Genomic DNA, 20,457 nt, shown 5'->3' with positions numbered 1-20,457 from the left:
AACAACTTGCAAAGGAATACAATACAACAATATACATCTGATTACGGGAGGAACCATCAAATGTTTAGAATGCTTATATTTTATAGTTTGATCATTTGGCTGCTGTAAACATTATGAAGATCTACATTGCCTCCCATTAGCAAGAATATACTGTAGACAGTTATACTGTTTTTTCACAATACATTTTCACCCGTGTATACATTATGTCAGCATGCTATATGTAAAAGTTTTCCTTTAAACTACTTCAAGTTAAATAAGCAAATGGGTCAAAGCCGCACTGCATTTTAATTTGGTTGATACTGTGGTTAAATGCATGTCCTGCTTCTACATGAGCCACTGTGGATGAGTTATGGCCGCTTAAAGGTGTCTGTGATTCTGGAGAATGCTTGTTGCCAAAATCACCTTTTGTCAAAATCAGTGAATATCTCTTCATGATTTGTTTCCTGTGTGTGTGCGCTTAGGAAAATATCCATTGTAAATACGCAGCATAGGCTCTGTAAACGGGCATTTCGCTAGCTGCGGTGGCCCCCTTTTTGTTTACATACCAATTTGTTACATACCGGTTTCAAGAGCCTAGGCTGTGTACTAACACTACATATATATTTTTAACAATATTAACACAGATATTCACTGATTTTGATAAAAGTTCTCCAGAATCACTGACTCCACCTTTAAAGCTTCATGCGTTCATTTACATCCGGATCTGATACATCTGATTAGAACAGGATCCAAGGTTGCAACAGTTTGATGCGTTTTCCTGGGAATCGATAGGCTAAAAGTTTGTCACACATTATTATTAATCAATATAACACGTTCATAAAAGCCATACGCACTTAGCTAGTGCTAAGAGCGAGGATCTAGTAGGCATTTCCTGCTACAAAGTCATTCAAACATTAATTGATTCTTTATAATAAACAGAAAACAACTGGTTGGTTAGCATTGGCAGTGATAGCTATGTCCACTATACTTTCAGAAAGACCATTTCACGACACCCATAGTATTGCATTTAAAAATGAAAAGACAAAAACATGACACAATGTGACACCATACTTCCTGCTTTTAAGCCGAATATGACGCCAGATAAAAACAATTAATAAACAGTGACTTACATGCCATACACTGGGGTCATGTGGGTAGCACTCCCAGTCGCCTGCAAGAGAAAAGAGATATTGAGCTCCTTCATATTCAACATTGTACATTCACACACAGACAGACACACAGACAGACACACACACACACACACACACACACACACACACACACACACACACACACACGCACACAAAAGAGCAGACACTGTATAAACAGCACATACCAGTCTGGGTCCTCTCATACACAGCTCTGCTAAATGCGGGGGCTGTTAAGAAGGTATTTGTTTACAGTGGAGGGGGTTAAGTGTATTGAATATTCAGGCCTGCCTGGGCTAGAATTAGAAATCTATCAGCGCAGTGGCGGCACGACCACACCGCCAAGTAGTCCGCCGAAGCATTGATGACACCAGAGGACAGCTAAGCCTTTTAAAAAGCTTTAAATCCCTCCAAGATATTTGACAGATTACACAAAGTGGATTTATACGCTGCTGTCGGAAGGCTAAGCAACAACTTGGGTGAAAGGGTGATCTCATGCTGATGCTCATTATAAAGCGATATATAACCACAAATCTAGAAAAGGATTCAAATAATGCGTATTTGCGTTCAGAATATTTGATTTCCTTTATTTCTGATTTTTCAACTCTTGTATGACCGAGGCTGCTGTGTGCCAAAAGAATAACGATAAAGAATTAAATCCATTCATGAATTAATCAACCTCAAAAAGCTGTTATAACTTGAAAATTATTATAATTTTTTAAACTTTTTGCTATGATTTGACTTTGTATCAAATTCCTTCTTCAACATGTTGATGTGTAAGATCAGCTGACGTCCATACAAGGAAACTAAACCCCGCCCACAGAGCAGCAGTCGGAGCTCTGATTGGCAAGAGTCCTCCACCAATGATCTGCTTCAAAAAATAACCTCCAGATGTTAACATCAAGTCACCCACGTCTAAGTAAGTACAAGTGTTTATTCTTGACATCTATTATAATTTAGCAACAATTCCCAACTCAAGGTGCACGTGTAGGAACTGTATATACTCAATATTTTTAATTAAGTCCCTCTAATTTGGTAAATGGCATCAAATGGTTTAATTCAATCTAGTAATGACAGAGCTACAGTATATGAGCTCTACCTAGGTACAAACTCAATCTAGGGGGTTGAAAAGTGTGCTAGACCTCTGCGACACTGTTATGACACAGAGTAAAACACAGCCAAGCGTTCCTCGGAGCCAGGGAACCTGAGGTTAATGAGTGCTGACAACTTATAGTGACATTATGTAATCCTAAAGCAAAATGCTCTGACGCGCTAGACGGCCGAGTTTCTCAGTGTCATAACTCAAGCCCTGAACGTGATTTTGTGCAGTGTGTGGGCCACATGGGTGAGTGTGGACCTGAACAAAGAAGAAATAAGCTACCAAGTTGATGGCATGTCCTGCTAGCTACTACAGTCGGTAACCTGCATTTAGTGTACAATTGAAGAAAGAAGAACAATTTGAGAAAACACTTTTTTTTTCTGGCCCCCACTGCAAAGCTAGGCTATAATGCTGACTTCTGTCACAGCTTCATCTCCCCTTAACTCCTTATAGTGATTGCACTGATCGTCATGTCCATAAGGTAACTATGCCGTACCCAATACAACCCAACTTCAAAAATAACTGAATTATTCCTATTAAAAAAGGCTTAGTGTGAGGGTTGGGATTAGGCATTTAGTTGTGATGGTTAAGGTTAGAGTAAGGGGCTAAGTAATGCATTAAGTCAACGAGTGTCCTGACAGATAAAGAAATACAAGGATGTGTGTGTGTGTGTGTGTGTGTGTGTGTGTGTGTGTTTCAGTCTCAAGCTAAAAAAGGAAGTGTTGTCTCACTGCCACGCCAGTGTGTTTAAAACCCAGTCTGACAGAACACTCTCATCCCAAACCTCGTCTTGATGGATGAGTGTCTGGTGTGTCCAGGCTCTCTCTCTCTCTCTCTCTCTCTCTCTCTCTCTCTCTCTCTCTCTCTCTCTCTCTCTCTCTCTCTCTCTCTCTCTCTCTCTCATTTGAACACATAGGTCTACACTTTATCGGTGTCAACATCCGGTGAAAGTTTATAGCTCTAGTGTGGCACGAGGGAAACACTGTCATTGTGAGGTGGAAACTGTATATAGCCACGGACTGTCACGTAGTGGTAAATAAAAGGAAGAGTGAATATCATCAAATAGAAGAAAACGTATACAACCACTGCTATTTTTAGAAAATTATTAATGTACATTTCGGCATTGTTCAACTTCCATAGGACTGCTATAGTTTGGTAACTTATAGGGAAGTGTGTTAATTACATGATGTAGTCTAAAAAGCAACTATTGTTAAGGAATATTAGAATTTAACCATGTTATAATTATTAGATTTTACAACAAATAAGCCAAGAAAACAGATTGCCCATACTGACTAAATTAAAGTAGATTTCTAAATTTTTACATTCTAAGTGATCTTAACTTCTATATTCTATATTTTCAATTTCTTTCATTTTCTTTACCACTTGGTTTTGGCTTACTTGTTTGCACTATTTACAATTTACAATTTATATATTGTATATCATTATCTTTTTCCCCTGGTACATTATTGCACCGTGGGCCGGAGGAAAAACATATTTTAGATTCCTCTGTATGTCGGGCCCATATTGCAGAATTGACAATAAAGCTGATTTTATTGAAAGTTGTTGTTTTCCAAAATTTCAGGGAAACTTTTTTCTTGGTTAATATCAGCTGTATCCAATTTCATTTACCATCTTATGATCAAGGAAGGTCATATAATGAATTAAACTCAATCACTACAATATTACAATTTGCAGAGCATGGCAGCACACATACAGTGGAAAATGACGGGTAGTCCTCTCCTGCTACCAAGGCCAGATTTAAAGAACAGTAGAATATTACTGCACTCAAATAGCCAGGCCCATTTATTCTCAGATTTTATTTTTGGAGCTAGCACAGCTGGACACATAGCAGTGAGCCTTAGTGTCTTGGAATGGTTGGTAGTGAAGTGACATGAACCAGCTTGGACATGACAAGGTAAACAGTAGTGCCTTGCCTTCTTAAGGGCTCGGGGACATAGTCTGCTATGTAAGGCCACACACAAGGTCAAACACTGGATCAACTGGGGTTAAACTGCCCCCATCGCATGCACACACACACACACACACACACACACACACACACACACACACACACACACACACACACACACACACACACACACACACACACACACACACACACACAACATCTAAGCTCAATGTCAACCCCTCTGGGTCCAAGCTGAAAACAACACAATATGACAAACAGCAAAACATTCAGATCCCCCCCCACACACACACACACACACACTCCTTATCAGACTCCCGGCTAGTGTCCAAACCAAAGTCAGAGAATGATGCAGGGGGTGGTGCGCCTTGTTTGCAAAAACACAACCAGGCCATGGGTTTCATTCACAAATTTCCCGAGATGCGAATGTTTTCCTGTAGCTTGGTGTGTCATTCTTTAGACTTTAAAGGTGCACTATGCAGTTTCAGGCAAGTTTCACCTAACATTTAATTCTTAGTATTGAATCATTTGTATCATCATAAATCAAAACAGGGAAACAAACGTAAGACTAGAATATGTTTGCAGACAAAACTGTGGGCCCAGCTTCTGTAAACAACAACAACAACAACAAGAACAACAACAACAACAACAACAGTGAAACAGTAACTTTTCGGGTAACTTTCTAACTTCAAAAGGTATTCCAGGGATACTTGGTGAGGAAAGTTTGGTTATTCAGTTATGAGAATATACCTAACAAAATGTTCTCTTCTCTGACACAACCACAGTTACATACAGTAGTACCTTAAGAAACCCTTGCTAAAAACACACAGTCAGTGTGTCCAGCAACACAAATCAGCAGGTTACAGCAGAGCAGTCTTACCTGTTCCGATCCCTGAGCCCAGAGAGTAAAAGTACAGAGCAGTGTGAATGAAGACAGCACACTGACACTACACAGCCCTACATGTCTTACATCCACCTCCCTTCATACAGTGTTAAAGTGGGAGTGTTCAAACAACTCGTACAGTACATTGCAAAAGTCAAACACAAAGTGGATGGGTTAGTGTGTGATGTACATTTCTTTTAATTAATACTATAACATGAAAGACCTGTCTGAAAAAAGGGCTCTACACTTTTATATTCCGTGGCGATTTATTTTTTTCCCTCATCTGGCTGATTTATACAGTGTACCACTTGTAGTACACAAACACAAAGGGAATCACAAAAAAGGACCCTGCTGTATAGTGTGTTATATATACAGTACATGTGTTTCTTGACTGGTTTTCACTGAGTGGTATGCCTACAGTTCGGTTCGGTATGGTTACGGCACATAATCATTTGCGTTTGCGCTGTCAAAAGTTGGAATGGGTACCAAAAAGTGCCCTAACTATTTTTGTCATCCTTTTCTAACCTAACTGTACTGCTCAGTGGAAACGAGACATATCTAAGCACTATTCTTGGCCTGGCGGCGGACATTATTTCAGTCTTAAAGCAAAGATGGGACATTGTGCATCACGTGTCAGGTCAGTGTAACGTGTGATCTGAGAGATAGAAGTGGTTCTTAGGTTTTCGATGTAAGGTTAAAAGCATCTCATTGGAAAACGCAGTCTAAGAAACTGTCACAAAGCAGCATTGAAAAGGATCACTCCCTCTAATTTTACCAAAAAAACAAATAGCCTCATGTGATGGATGGATCAACAAATGAACAGACAGGCGTCAATACTGGCTGAAAACAACAGCGAGAACAACAGACAGAACTAATCGATGTAGTAGGCCTCACCTCTCTCACTGACACTCTCGATCTCTGCGTCCTCACAGCTGCTATACTCTGGCGTGGTCCCCCCCTCCTCCTCTGAGCTGCTGACGCTGGTCTGCCTCTTGCCCCCGACCCCCAGCCCTCGTTTGGACTTGTAGGGCCGGGGGGGCGGCGGGCGCAGGGACTCCGATTGGTCGGAGCTCAGCGAATCGTTGCGCAGCATGCTCTCGGCTTTCTCACGTTTGGTCCTTCTCCCTACCACGGGGCCCTGGCCGGGGGCCGAGCCAGGGCCGGTACCTGACCCGGGAGGCTCTCTGAGTTCAGGGGGAGGGGGGGCTTGTTGTTGAGCTAGTGTGTGTTGTTCGTGTGGCCCGGCGCTAACCCCACCCACCGTCCTCTGCCCGGGCCGGATTCCCTCCCCAACTCCCCCTACTCCTCCCATGCCCCAGCCCCGGCCCTGGCCCTGCATTGGGTGTCCCCGGCCTCCAGGAGGGACCGGCCCTGCTTGGCGAGGGAGGGGGGCACCACTGTGGTCCATGTGTTGGTGGTGGTGGTAGCCCCCCCCCTCTTCTGTCCGTCTCCCCCCTACAGGGTCGTGCTCCAGCGAGCGGCCCTTGGAAAGCCGCCTGCTCTCCCGTCGCTCCCTGGAATCTCCGCGCAGGTCCCGGTCCATAGACACCTGGGTCTGCAGTCTGGGCTGACCGGGCCGGCGCTCCCCTCGACCCCCAGCTCCCCGCCCATTTCTCCTGGGGGAGAGATCCATATGGGGACAGAGAGAGAGAAGGAAGAGAGGTGTCACTGGACATCACTGGCTAATGTGTTTTTTACAGGCATGCATTCCTGTGGTAGAGAGTCTTCTCTTTTTATAACTTTTCCAAGCTTTCACATAAAGTTGCAGTGTCTAAGAAAGTTGTATTTTGAAAAGAATATTCTATAGGCCTTTATATTTTTTTGTTTATGAATAGTTTTTCCATTCTGTGTCTGTGCTACTACAAAAACATGGCGGTGCACCATGGTGACACGCCCGTGCTCCAATGTAGATTAAAAAGGTTTATTCTAAGATAAATAAAATTAAATATTTGCTCTTCACACTGCGTTTGTAAAAGTTGATAACGTTTTGGAGGTTCTAAGAGATATAGAGGGTGAGCGCGAATTAAAGGTTGATCAACCCTCACAGTATCCAAATTTCAAACCAATTGGATATTAGATGTTGCTTTGTTGAGCCCCTTTTCAGACATGCACCTCATTCCATAAATGCAATGGCAATAAGTCTGTCTCCAAGCAAACAGGAAATGAACTCCATTCTCTGCATGTGCACAGTTGGACATTAGACATGGCAATTTTAATAATTAATGAAATGAATGATGAAACGTATCAGGGAATTGACTGTGAGATGACGGAGCGGCCGTCACTCATTGTCAACACGTAAGCTTCTAATGACAAAACCAGTTTTTTAAATTCATCACTGGTTTGAACTCTTCCTTTGTATCATTACTTTTTTCAACTCCCTGATGCGTACCAGGCTCCAAATATCCTAGCTCTGTCTGTCAATGTGCTGTTACGTATGTATGAATAAAGCCGTTACAGATATTGATGTGACAGAAGCCTATGTCTGAATGACGAAAGTCCATTACTTTATCACTAAGAAAAAGCCAGCGATGTTACATATTCCCCTGTGCGCTAAGTCCTTTAAACAGCACTCTGGCCTAATGAGGCAATATATTTTGGAAGAATGCCATCCTTCCATTAGAGTTCAAATGACACATTCTGTTGTTTTTTTCCCTCCGCTCGACTTGTGTTTGTGTCTTCGCATGCAAAGGGTTAATTAAAAAATACAAAAGGTCTTCAGTTTTTTTAGGATACCAAGATGCTTCCTGTGTCAGATTAAAGGTCACTAGAATGCAAAATGCACGTTTTCTGAATGTCGTGTCAAATGTTGCTGAATGAGTTGTAAAATTGTCTGTACTGCTATAGTGGACTCAAAAACATCTGCCAAATATGCTGCCTTTGCTTTGTGTTTTAGAACAGGCTAGAGCACTCGTGGGGTAGTGGTTGAGGCTCGGTTCTCGGTAGTCGCAGCAGACCCGGGTTTAAATCTGGCCCGGTTCATTTCTGCACGTCATCCCCCTCTCTAACCCATTTCATCTCTGTCTCTCCAAACTGTCTAATAAAGAAAGCAAAAATACAAAAAAAGAAAATACAAAATAAGATAAACAGGCTATGCCACATTGCTTGAAGCTTACGTGTCTCGTGGTGGTTCGCTACGTGAGCGAGGGTCTGTGCCGGGCGCGACCCCCAGTCCGATGCCTCTGTTGGGGTCCTGTATTGCAGTAGCGGGGGTGGAGCCCGGCGGGGCCTGGGAGCGGGACCGGAGCTTCTTGTCGGCGGGCGTTTGGCACACGGACGGCTCACTGACAGCTGACCCCAGGCCAGCAGGACCAGTGAACCACTCGCCAGGCTTTGTCAGGAGCTCCTGCTGCTTCCGGCAGTTATTGCACACCCAGATCACCTGAGGATGACAGGAGGATTGTGGGTAGAGATCAGACACAACACCAGCATATGTCACATGTCATCAGCTGATTTATTCATTGTGAAGCTTTTGTACAGAAAGATTAGATAATAACATGAATATGACATAAATGTAAATAAAGTCAGATAACTAGACATGTTTCTACGTAGTGTATAAAGGCAAGACTTTGTTGGCTATTTCGCTTCCATAATATGTCTTCTTTCATCCTAGTATAAATCAAAGGTCCAACATGTACATTTGGGTGTTTATTTGACTAAACCTTGTCTGTTTTAGTCTGTATATTTCTCCAATGCAACCATCTTTAATGGCCATTATCTCAACATTTGTTTGTTTTTTCATTACTCTAAAACAAAAATCTTAACTTCTACAGCACTTACATCAACTTCACTTTCCCATAATTGTTCTTAGTACTATTTTGAAGGATGTGTTCATATGTTGTTAATGGTCTGATTTACGATACATTTTCTTCTTAAGAACATGACGGAAAATACATTAAGACCTGTAGACCCACATAGTAATTTTTTATATAAAATTAAAAGAGGCTGTATCCAAAATATGTTCTTTACAAGCAGACAATACGTTAAAATAAAATAAAGATGGAAACTCAGGCTTGATTGAACATCTAGGAGATAAGAAAATTAAAATAAAGCAACATTAGTTAGATGTGGACACATTTGCAATATGTATTCAAAAAATGTTCAATCAAAAGGTAATACAAAAATAAAATAGGTTTAATGTATAGGCGAAATTAATGTAGCTGACGATACCGTGTCCAACAGAAAAGAGCAATTATCTGCTGAAGCCTGTGAAAACCAGCTCCAACTAGACTGTGCCAACCAGCGATCTGAGGCACAGCTTCAATCACAGCCACTGTCAAAAACAGGGAGTGGGACAATGTACTTCCTAAAGAGCTGCTGCTTGCTGCCAATGAGCGCTCCAGAAGAAAAGTATTTTAATGGAAGCGTTTTTTAAGATCAGCATCATCATGGCAGTCATAGCAGCCAGCAGCTTGGGACACTTCTGGCCTTCAAATGAAGAACACAAAGCCAACTGGATAATCAAAAGGACACTCAACCATCGTTGCCAAAATAATATCACCCGTCTTCTTTCTTTCTATTTGTCCCCATCACACATATACACACCAACTCTATGTTGGCTGCGCTCACACACACACGCACGCACGTACGCACAAACACGCACACACACACACACACACACACACACACACACACACACACACACACACACACACACACACACACGCACGCACACACACACTTTCTAAATCAGTGAATATCTCCTCACAATCCACTACCTGCAGCCTACGTAATGCTTGACCGAAAAAATCTGTTATTAATACACAGCCTAGGCTCTGTAAACTGGCATGTAAAAAAAATAGCATTTTAACAAAGGGGACCCACCTGTGTGTAACACTGCATCATTTGACAGCACGCACACAGTAGGTACACAGGTAACGGATCGTAAGGAGATATTGACGGATTTTGACAAAAGAAAATAACGACAACAAGCATTAACCATAATCGCTGACTCCACCTTTGATTCTCAATTATTCTCCTGTGTATACATTTCACGATGTAACAAGTGCAAGTGCACATAAACGGGCATGTGGCTACAGTAGCTACGGTGGCCCCCATTTGAACACATACCACGTGTACAAAGGTTCAACCAGCGTTTTTCCAGAAAAGTCCACCTTTTAAAGGAAGCTTATAATAGCCAGCCGGACTGACTACCGGTATTTGTGAAGAAGCGTTTTTTTGGTCAAATATGAAATGAAAGGAAAACTGGAATGTAATACAAAACAAAACATGATGTCTCGGATGGCTTTCCCTTTGTGCACACGACTTGTCAACATCGGCGTCAGTTTAAAATCCATGGGGGATGTGGGTTAGCCTACATCCTGGAATAGATAGCCTATCATATGAGGATGCACCTGGCAAGACCTGCAGTTTGAACACAGCCATAGTCATACAGTAGCTCTCTGTGGTGACACCAGTGATCGGAATAAGGGAGAGGGGATGACAAGGGGAAGTGAGGGGTTGGGAAAGGGGAAAGAAAGAAAGAATGAAAGAGTCAGTCCCCCCCCCCCTCTCTCTCCTCCAGCCACCAGGGCTCTCATTACTCCTGAACACTCCCCAATGACTCTTTAAAGAGAGCTAAAATAACTCACTCCCCCCCCCCCACCCCACAAACAAACACACCACACACACAAATATATATACACACATATACACACCCTTCATCCCACCCCCCCCCCCCACCCCCCCCTTTCATTCCTCCCTCCTCCAGATTGCTTTTGATTAAAGCTACAAAAGCCGAGGAGAGAAAAAACAGCTTTACACCAACGTAGCTATATTTATCCTGCCAAGCACCCAGGCACCACCAGGGAGGAGAGAGGCAGAACGCGTGCCACAAACACACACACACACACACACATGCACACACACACACACACACACACACACACACACACACACACACACACGGTAAAGAAAGAAAAACACTGCGTCACGGGACATTATAGCTTTGGTGAAAACATCCACCAATCTGTGATTTCCTGGAGCCAGACCGACAAGGTGGTAAAATCAGATATCAATCTGCACAACACAGTGATAACACACTGTAGAGCTTCCTTATTGAAAATTTCAAAAAAAAGACTTCTCTTTGGTTTTATAATCATAATTTGGTCTGTACACCCAGAGCTGCTGCATTGACCTTTACGATAATACACTCATTGACAATTATGTCCAACAAATACACTAGAAAAAAGGTAAGCAACACAACTGACTGCGATCTGGGTGGTCTTAATATGTCACATGGCATTATATTGATAACTCAGCGGACAAATTGAGTCAAAACAATATCATTCAAAACTTTTATTCAAATACATTTTTTTCGGCACAGCTCTAGTGCCACTTGGCGTTCATTGCAGCAGACAACAAGGGCTTCCTGTCAGCTCTGGCACATTCATGACTTCATCTGGTGCCTGCTTTGCAGTGCAGCCTGGCTTTGCACAGGCTGCACTGCATGCCACCGCAAACTGGTACAAAGACTTTGTAGGCCGGATGATGCCCACAGGAGGGTGCTCCCATGATGTGACTCTTAGCTCAGGCCTGGATCTTCTAGGCCAGTATCTCCTCGGAAAGGAGAATTGTCTTCCTCTGTATCTTCTACCATTATAGTTGTGGTGGCCATTAGCTGGTCTGAATCTTAATCCAACCATATTGTCTGGCCCATGCGGTAGCTCTCCAAGCTCTGGACCTGGTCCTGGGAGCGTCGTGAGGGGGTGACCGAGAGGGAGAAGAATAGCACAATACTTCTTCATCCTTTGGATCTACTGGATACTTCTCCTCTGGGCTGTAGCCACACACACACGCACACACGCACGCACGCATGCACGGCACGCACGCACACACACACACACACACACACACACACACACACACACACACAGTAGAAGTGCAATAGGAGTTGTCTTGTACATGTGCCACTACAAGATGACAGCCTGGTTTATTGTTCTCTGCTTCACTGAACAAATGTCAAGTTGGACAGCTAATAGTTTAACCAAGAGGGACTTAGAGCTGCTCAGAATTCATCACTGTTTTATATATATATTTTTTTTGAATATTTCTTAGAAAACTGAGTATATGCTGTGTGATCATTTGATGCATTATATTTTAATAGCGACTGTTGCCCTCTAGTGTCTACTTGTTTTCATCGCACCCATTTATTGCAGAAAATGTGTAACTCTGATATACAGTACAGCGTAGGGCGGATACTGCTCATGAATTAGATCATTATTAGTCAAATGTACGTAACTAATCTAGTAGAAAAAGAAAATGAATAAAACTGGTCCTGGTTTCTTTTCTTAAAATGCTAGCTAAAGGTAAAAGCTAAAAGTGATCAAATGGTGTCACACTTACTTGTTGAGCTCGTGGTCTGAGTAATTGAGTTTTGAATGGTCCAGCTGGGCTGACACAGGCGAGCCTTTTGTTTATTACAGCCATTCAAATCTATTTGAAATGTCTGCTCCACATGTTGGTTGGCAGAAGATGTAGCTTACAGGTTTTCTGTAACTTCTGCAACCTCGTGTAAAGTCTGTTTTAGACTTTATTTTGCCATTTGTAAAGTCCCCATACGATTGTAATTAACTAGGACAATAGAAAAATTTGCACATTGTTTTCTAAATATTACAAAATTCCTATTTTTTTTGCTGTGATATACTGTATGTAAAATGCCAATTCTCTTGTACTACTGTGTGCTACTCTTTTCATTACATTTAACACTTACATCACCTTTTTGTGAGACGCTGTTGGAGTGTGTTGTTACAGCGCAGAACAAATGGCCAGTGTTGTACATGAGCTGGGCGACAGAGCTGTTATTTTAAAAGAGAGAGTCACTTAATCCCATATTAATCCCTGCTTTAGATCACACGCTGATGGTGAAACGAGGAGGAACCGTGGGCAGTCAGAGAGCACACACACATACACACACACACACACACACACACACACACACACACACACACACACACACACACACACACACACACACACACACACACACACACATACAAAGGATACTAACACACAGGCGGCTTGTGCATACTCACACAAACACCATACGTACAATCAAATATACGTACATGAGCAGTGATGCACACTTGCAGATACACATTACACATACGCCTGCTATTATTCGCACACATACACACACAAACTGCAACAGCAGCAGCGATGTCATATGACCACAGTAAAAACCCCCCTCCTCATCCCCTACATGAGTTTGTGAGTGAAGGAGAGAGAAAGAGAGAGAGAGAGAATAGCTTCTCCACAGATGGAAAGTAGGACACCAAACCCCAGTGTGTGTATGTGTGTGTGTTTGTGTGTGTGTGCATTTGTGTGCGTGTGTGAGTGTGTTTGTGTGTGCTTGTGTGTGTGTGTGTGTGTGTGTGTGTGTGTGTGTTTTGCATCCCGCTGCATCTGTGTGCGCGTGTGTGTGTGTGTGTGTGTGTGTCCGTCTGTTCGTGTATGTCGAGAAGCCCTGCGTGTGTATCCATCCGCTGGAGTGCATATCCGCATGTGTGCATCATCGCTCATGTGTATACGGTGCATTTCTGTATGTGTGTGTGTGTGTGTGTGTGTGTGTGTGTGTGTGTGTGTGTGTGTGTGTGTGTGTGTGCGTGCGTGCGTGTGTGTGTGTGTGTGTGAATGAGATACAGTACAAAAATAAATAATCCAGTGGTGAAATCTTGGGCTGTTTGTGTAGCTGGGGCGTTTGTTTCCTGGAGAGAGTATAGGCCATTTGTGTAACGACACACTGTACAGAATGTGAACTCGCCTCAATTCCCAAATGATGCTCTGCTCGTGATCATTTATGGGGTTTTCATAGTGTATCTAGATACATATTAAAAACACTATAAGAACAATTTGTCTAATGCTGGAATGATTGGCTTATCTGTGCAATGAACAACAACGATGGCTGCTATACCACAGCTGCTAGATTATGGAAAAAAATCATGATCGCAGTCCTTTTTATTTGATATTGAGAGTACGAGAAATCATTACACTGACTGTGGAGACATCATGCAGATGGTTCATTTTCATTTAAAGGTCACATATTATGCTAAATGCACTTTTTATACGTGTTCTAACATATCCATGGGTCCACAGTGTGCCTAGAGACTGCCAAAATATTAAAAAAAATAACAATCTCTCCTGCTCTCACTCTCCCCCTTTCTGAAACCCCCACCCCTCCCCCACAATACACTCCAGTCAGAATTTTCCCCTTTTCTGACCTCACAAACTGGAAAGCCAGAAGCTTCCACTGTGCAGCCCACACCCCTATTTCTTATTGGTCCACGGCCCTGACAGACAGAGGGCGAGGCGTATCTGGCTTCGCTTCCGGACAGGGGGCGGGGGCAGCTCAAAGATTGTATATTTAGGAGGGGAGCTGCAGCTCTTTTTAAAAAATAGGCCATTGTGAGATTAGCTGAACATCAGCATAGTACAATAAATGATCTGAAAGTTTTTTTCAGCAAACAATTAAAGAAAAACGTATTAGGGACCACTAAGACCATATAATATGGTGTATAATAGTACCGAAAAGTGTATAATATGGGAGCTTTAATTATTGGAAAAGTTGTCTTTTTAACATTGAATTTCCCTGAATTTAAATACAGTTAGTAGTAAGTATAGTTTGTTTAAAATAAAAATAGGACTTGGCTGAAAGGCTTGACGTGACTTCAAAACATTATCTCGGAAAAGTCCCTTATTTTCATAATTGTAAAAGTCAAAATTGTAATTCCATTTCAAATTCAATTAATTCGCACAGCTTTATGCAGTAGCTGCTAGAGTATATAAGCCTAAATTTTTCCTCTGTGTGTACTGTCTTTCTGTAGGCTACCTCTGGTCTGGGTATGTTAAGCCACCTCTAAAGTTGCATCTTGTTTGTTTCATCTGGATCATATTACATCATACAGTATAAGGAAATATGAGAGGGACACTCAGTGGTTTTGGGGTGAGTAATGTGGAGTGACTAATTATTCCGTAACACCAAACTTTTTCACTAAATCCAATTCTTGTGGTCAGATTTAGCATGCTTTAAAATACCTGGATGCCTACTACATCCGGTGGAGATTTTTAGTGTTGAAATCAGCAATGCTAATTGGGCGATACTGACCCACAATCCAGTGCGCACCGGAAGTGACGTCACATTGACTGAGTCTCCGAGTCAAAACAACCAGGGATACGACGGATATAAGTATAAGCAAGAGGCAATATCAAGGTGTGATGATATGATGGAATACGTAAACAAGTAAAAGTATGTACCCAACAGGGTGCCTACAGCATCCTCACTAGACATTTTTTTTGGTCAACAGTAGTATGTAAAATAGAACAGAGAAAGAGTATGAGATTTGGAACGCAGGGATACAGTCCCACAGTGACCCTAAGACAGCGGAGAGGAAGTGGGAGGAAAAATGGCGAGACCAGGAAGTAGCTTCAGCCAATGACAGCTTGACGTATGGCACCGGCAGCGTGCGAGGCGGCCGCCGTAACCGAGGGCCTCAATAAATCCTGTGCTAAGGATGAAGGACTGCCACAAAGGAGATTAGTGTCCACGGCAGCTAATGAGGTGCTACATCAGCACGGCCCCGGCACCCGCAGTAAAACACACACCCTCACATACGGTGCACACACGATGCACATGCATGGAATAGTCATACACAAACATGTGCATTTTGCAGACTCCTGAGTGCATTTTATTTGTACAATTAGACATTGCACACTAGTCCGACAAGCAAGAACAATGCACCATGGGCTGCACACACTTTACTAATTTTTTTCTTTACTCACACACATTCTATATTTATAAATACATACACAGGGGTCATATCTGCAGTTACAGTGTTGATCAGTATAGTAAATCATTTACTGTAGCCCCCTGTAAACTTTCCAACAGGGCCAGGGGAGGGCTCATTCACACGCACACACGCGCACGCACGCACACACACACATGCACACACACACCTCACACACAGAGTGAGTGAGTGAGTGAGTGAGTGAGTGATTGAGTGAGTGAGTGAGTGAGTGAGTGAGTGAGTGAGTGAGTGAGTGAGTGAGTGAGTGTGAGAGAGAGAGAGGAGAGTGTTAAGGCAGGTATTTACACACTCACAGACCTACCCACAATTGGAATGTTTTAATATTTCAATGTTTGTGTGTGTCCCCTACCCAATCTACAGCATGCATGTGCATACAGACACACATGTGCGTGCACATACACACACATACTTTCTATGATCCTTGTGCTGTGCTGTTGAGGGAAGAAGAGGTTGCACTTCCCTTTCTCACCACTAAATGCCTCTAGTTATTAAATCATCAACAAACTACGCAGATTAGTTTCATGCCACAAGCCCGGTTTCAGGGAGAACATATGGATTTTTAATGTTGTTTCTGATGGTGTGTTTTGTTTAGAACGAGTACTAGAACGAATGCTTGCTTGGAAAAACCAACTAGTATTCGAAGCCTGTAAAATGGTAGGGGAGAACGGGGTTATATGTCACACGGGTTTGTTGTCACAATCGTTATATCTCGGAACCAGAAGGCGCTGTCTGTGAAATTTTGTTATGTAAATATCCAGAATTGGGATCAGAGGTCACCTACATAGTATTCCTTGGAGTTAGACTGCTGAATTCAAGGTGAGAGGACTGTTTGTGTTTTTCATGTCAAATTGAAAATATTTAGCTCCTCAGTATTTTTCTTCTAGGCTTTTGCACAATGGGTGTATAACAAAACACTTGTTACCCTAAAAAAGTGTGAAGGGTAAACTATAGTTTAGATTGTGATTAGCAAGCTAATTAGTTGTCAGATGGTTGTTGGCCTTGATGCTAGCAAGAAATTCAAGTTGGGGTTGGTCGTCACATTTTTTGGGGGGTTGGTTGTCACATGTTATCCAAAGGCTGCAGCCAGAAAAGGAACCTAATAACGAAAAAATTGACACCCCAGAAATGGAAAGAATAGAGCAGGAAAAGGCAGCTAGCATGCAAAAGAAAAAAGGGCAACAAAATCTAAACAACCCAGTGCAGTGCCCTAAGGGGTTTGGTGTGGCTGCAGAGCAGCATTTGTGTGCCGTGCCCTTTTGCTGGGGGTTGTGTGGGTGGCTAATTAATGCCCTTAATGCCCGAGAAGAAGTGTCACTAAAAGAGGGTCTAACCGAAAGATTCATTCACCTGTGTTCCCGTCCCGTTGTCTCCTAACTAATGTTGTCAAATAAAGATAATTGATTGTGATTCTGCAGAGTCCTCCTCGTTTTGTTTCCTTACACAATTGTTAAGGTGCATCCCAAACTAGACCAGCTGCCAAGGCTACAGTAAGTTATGTAGGCATATTTGTCAACTTGACAATGCAATTAAACTTTCAAATTTAGTTCTGCTTTCTTGCCTTCTTTTCAGATTATTCCCATTAATATAACATTGTGAGAAACAACCCCATAGTGTGTGACAACCGACCCCTTGATGGGGTTGGTTGTCACAATGTGTAAGGGTGTCTTTGATGGTTAATTTCTTTAGAAAAAGTGAGGGGTACACATTTCAAGCCAGCACCTTAAGCTTCAATTTAATGTAGGAATGACTATTGGAAGATGTTTAGGTGATGAGCAATTCTCACTGGAGTAAAAAGTGTGCCTACTATCCCCGGTCTCCCCTATTCTACACACTATTTTAAAAAAATAAAAATGTAACGTGAACTCAGACGTTTTGGACCCTTTGGGCTGTATGTGCGTGCGCGCCCACGTGTGTGTGTGTGTGTGAGCGCCCTTTGCTTTCATATGCGAGTTTGTACAGCAACAACCAGGACAGAGATGGCCCCCTTAAGACCAGTCAATGAGAGACGGACGCTAGTGAGCCTGCCGATCAATAGTAATCATGAGGCGCTGTGGCGTTAACAGCAGATGACACATCGCTCTGGCTTTTCTTACCGCGCTGCGCCTTCAACACAAAGCAAAGCACAAAGCCATAACTCCTAGTACGGGCTCGGATCAATAGATATACATTCCCCACAAGTAGCAGGCGCATAGTAAGATTATTATTTAGGGTATTTTTTGGCCTTGATTTTATAGCTCATTCCTCCGAAGGTGTAAAACTAACTTTTTTAAGGTGGCAAAGGGAGTTGTTTCAGCTTACAACAAATGGTTGTGTGCCGTGGCTATGTGCTGCTTGCAAAAAATCTACCCAAGCATGACACAGACAGACTTTCCTCAAGTACTGGTAAAGTACTGTTAAACTCATCTTTGAGCCTACATAACATACAAGCTAAATATTCGTACGTAAATACTTCTTTACTTTTACTAGTACTTTTTTTATTAAGGTATTTCTACTCTTGCTCAAGTATGGTTCTCAGAAACCAGGATTCACACACATTTCACCGATACATCTTCAAAAACATTTCCATGACTTTTCCTTTAAATTTCCATAACCATATTTAGGTCTGTTTCACAAACATACGGCTCAATACTGAGGCTCTCACTGCATTTCTCTAGAGCCAAGTGTTATATGTGTCATTCCAAAGCCATTACATCATTAACCATGCACTTCCTGGGCATTCTTGTGGATGAGCAAGATTTTCAACAATAGGAATTAAATGAATTATTTTGCACAACGTCAGACATGTTTTGGAACTTCAATGAACATGCTTTACACACTAGCGAAAAATTTGTATGAATTCAAAAATTTCCCAAATAGTTCAGTTATTTCCAAACCCTTTCCAGGTCTGGGAAAAAAAAGTTTCTTAAAATTCTTCATAACTTTTTCAGGAGTTTCAAATCGGTGGGGACCCTGGGGTACTCTTTACACCACTGCATGAAAGTCATACAGGAGAGGGGATGTGTGGCAGGAGACAACGCTAATAGGCAATGGACAGCCCAGAGGAGAGGTGCATGCTGGGAAGAGTAAGAGCTCAATGTGATTATATAGAGACTGCCTGGTAGCTGACCGTATGGGGTTTAAGCCACTTTCTTCTGAGACAGCAAGATCAGAAGATTGATAGCACTTCTCACACGGTTCTGTCTTGTCAAAAGGTCTCACATAAAAGTCCTCTTGTCATCATCTTGCTTTTGAAGAGAAAAAATATCTTGCTCACCTACATTTTGACAGGCTCGCTGCTAGCATGGCAAAAAATGAAGCAGATTTTGTCAGAGCAGACACTTTGACCCGTTATGGTAGAAAAATACAAAGAAAGTGGAAACGTGTAACATGCTCTCTTCTACTTACTGTGTTTTAGTTACACCTGTGTTTGACAAGTCAGGTCTGTATGAAAAGGTCTATTTATCTTAAGAGACACGGTAAGCAGAAAACATACTTTTTTTCAAGCAATGGTCAATTCTGGGATTTTATGTCTATTTTGCTTCCATAACATGTCTTATTTCATATTGGTTTTAAAAACCCACATGGGCTGGAAAAACACCATGGATCAAGCCCCCATGCCAGTAAATCTGAATCAGAATTGGTCTAAAAACAGCAATATATCAGTGCAGGGCAGTCAGAGTTATATAGCAACATAAAAGCACAGAACACCCCATGGAAAAACAGCCATGGACATTACAATTAGAGAGAGGAAAGGTGTTAGTGAAAGAATGAGTGTGTGTGTGTGTGTGTGTGTGTGTGTGTGTGTGTGTGTGTGTGTGTGTGTGTGTGTGTGTGTGTGTGTGTGTGCGTGTGTGTGTGAGAAAGCAATACAAAGTCTCTCTATAGTCTCCCACGAGAGGAGGAATCAAGACTTCAAAAAATGGCCCTTTTCCGTGAAAAAAACACTTGGCTTCAACACACACACACACACACACACACACACACACACACACACACACACACACACACACACACACACACACACACACACACACACACACACACACACACACACACACACACACTCGTCTCTCCACTTTAGAGTTCAGCAATGGCTGCAGATAATGAGGCCTGAATATCATTAGTGACACACACACACACACCAGGGTGCACGTGCCACACACTGTACACTTTCACGCTTGTTAGAACTCTATGTATCCCTCACTCACTCGTTTACACTCTCAAAAGACATACGCTTTGAATAGGCAAGACAGCGCAGAAAGTGAACACACTTCAGTGAGACAAAATGGTGTAAGTGTTTAAACCATGAAGTAGCTTCTTCTTTTTCATTAAAAAACGGAACTCTTCTAATAATATCAATAATAAAAAAACTCAGTCATCTACTGAGCCAGTAAAAAGGACTGCTATAGTTTTTTTTTCTGAACCAAAAGTAGAAATGTAGTAGAAACATTAAACATGCAAGTTTGACATATAAACAGATATACATTTTTTTTGTCTTTTAAAGGTGCTACAAGGAACTTTTAAATATTTCTGAAACAGTCTAGAGGTGCGAACACACTGCACACCGCCACGCGGCGAGTTTACATAGAAAGTCAATGTACTTCGCGCTTCGCCGCGCGACCAGGGCGGCGCGGCGAAGCGCG

General features: G+C 42.3%; 1 protein-coding gene across 2 annotated transcripts in view; it reads right to left on the bottom strand.

Annotated features, from left to right (window-relative positions):
* rims1a (regulating synaptic membrane exocytosis 1a) overlaps positions 1-20,457 on the bottom strand; it is a gene marked incomplete at both ends in the record, with an annotated part of 86,077 nt that overhangs the window by 28,830 nt on the left and 36,790 nt on the right. For both annotated transcript variants that reach the window (XM_080036700.1, XM_080036699.1), the window contains 3 exons: positions 1,110-1,150; positions 5,931-6,652; positions 8,150-8,415. In XM_080036700.1, coding sequence (XP_079892826.1) covers positions 1,110-1,150; positions 5,931-6,652; positions 8,150-8,415 — 1,029 coding nt within the window. The remainder of the gene's footprint in view (positions 1-1,109; positions 1,151-5,930; positions 6,653-8,149; positions 8,416-20,457) is intronic.

This window comes from Ammodytes marinus, assembly GCF_949987685.1.
Source record: "Ammodytes marinus genome assembly, chromosome: 11".
Classification (NCBI taxonomy): Eukaryota; Metazoa; Chordata; class Actinopteri; order Uranoscopiformes; family Ammodytidae; genus Ammodytes; species Ammodytes marinus.
This window is presented reverse-complemented; position numbering and strand designations above follow the sequence as displayed.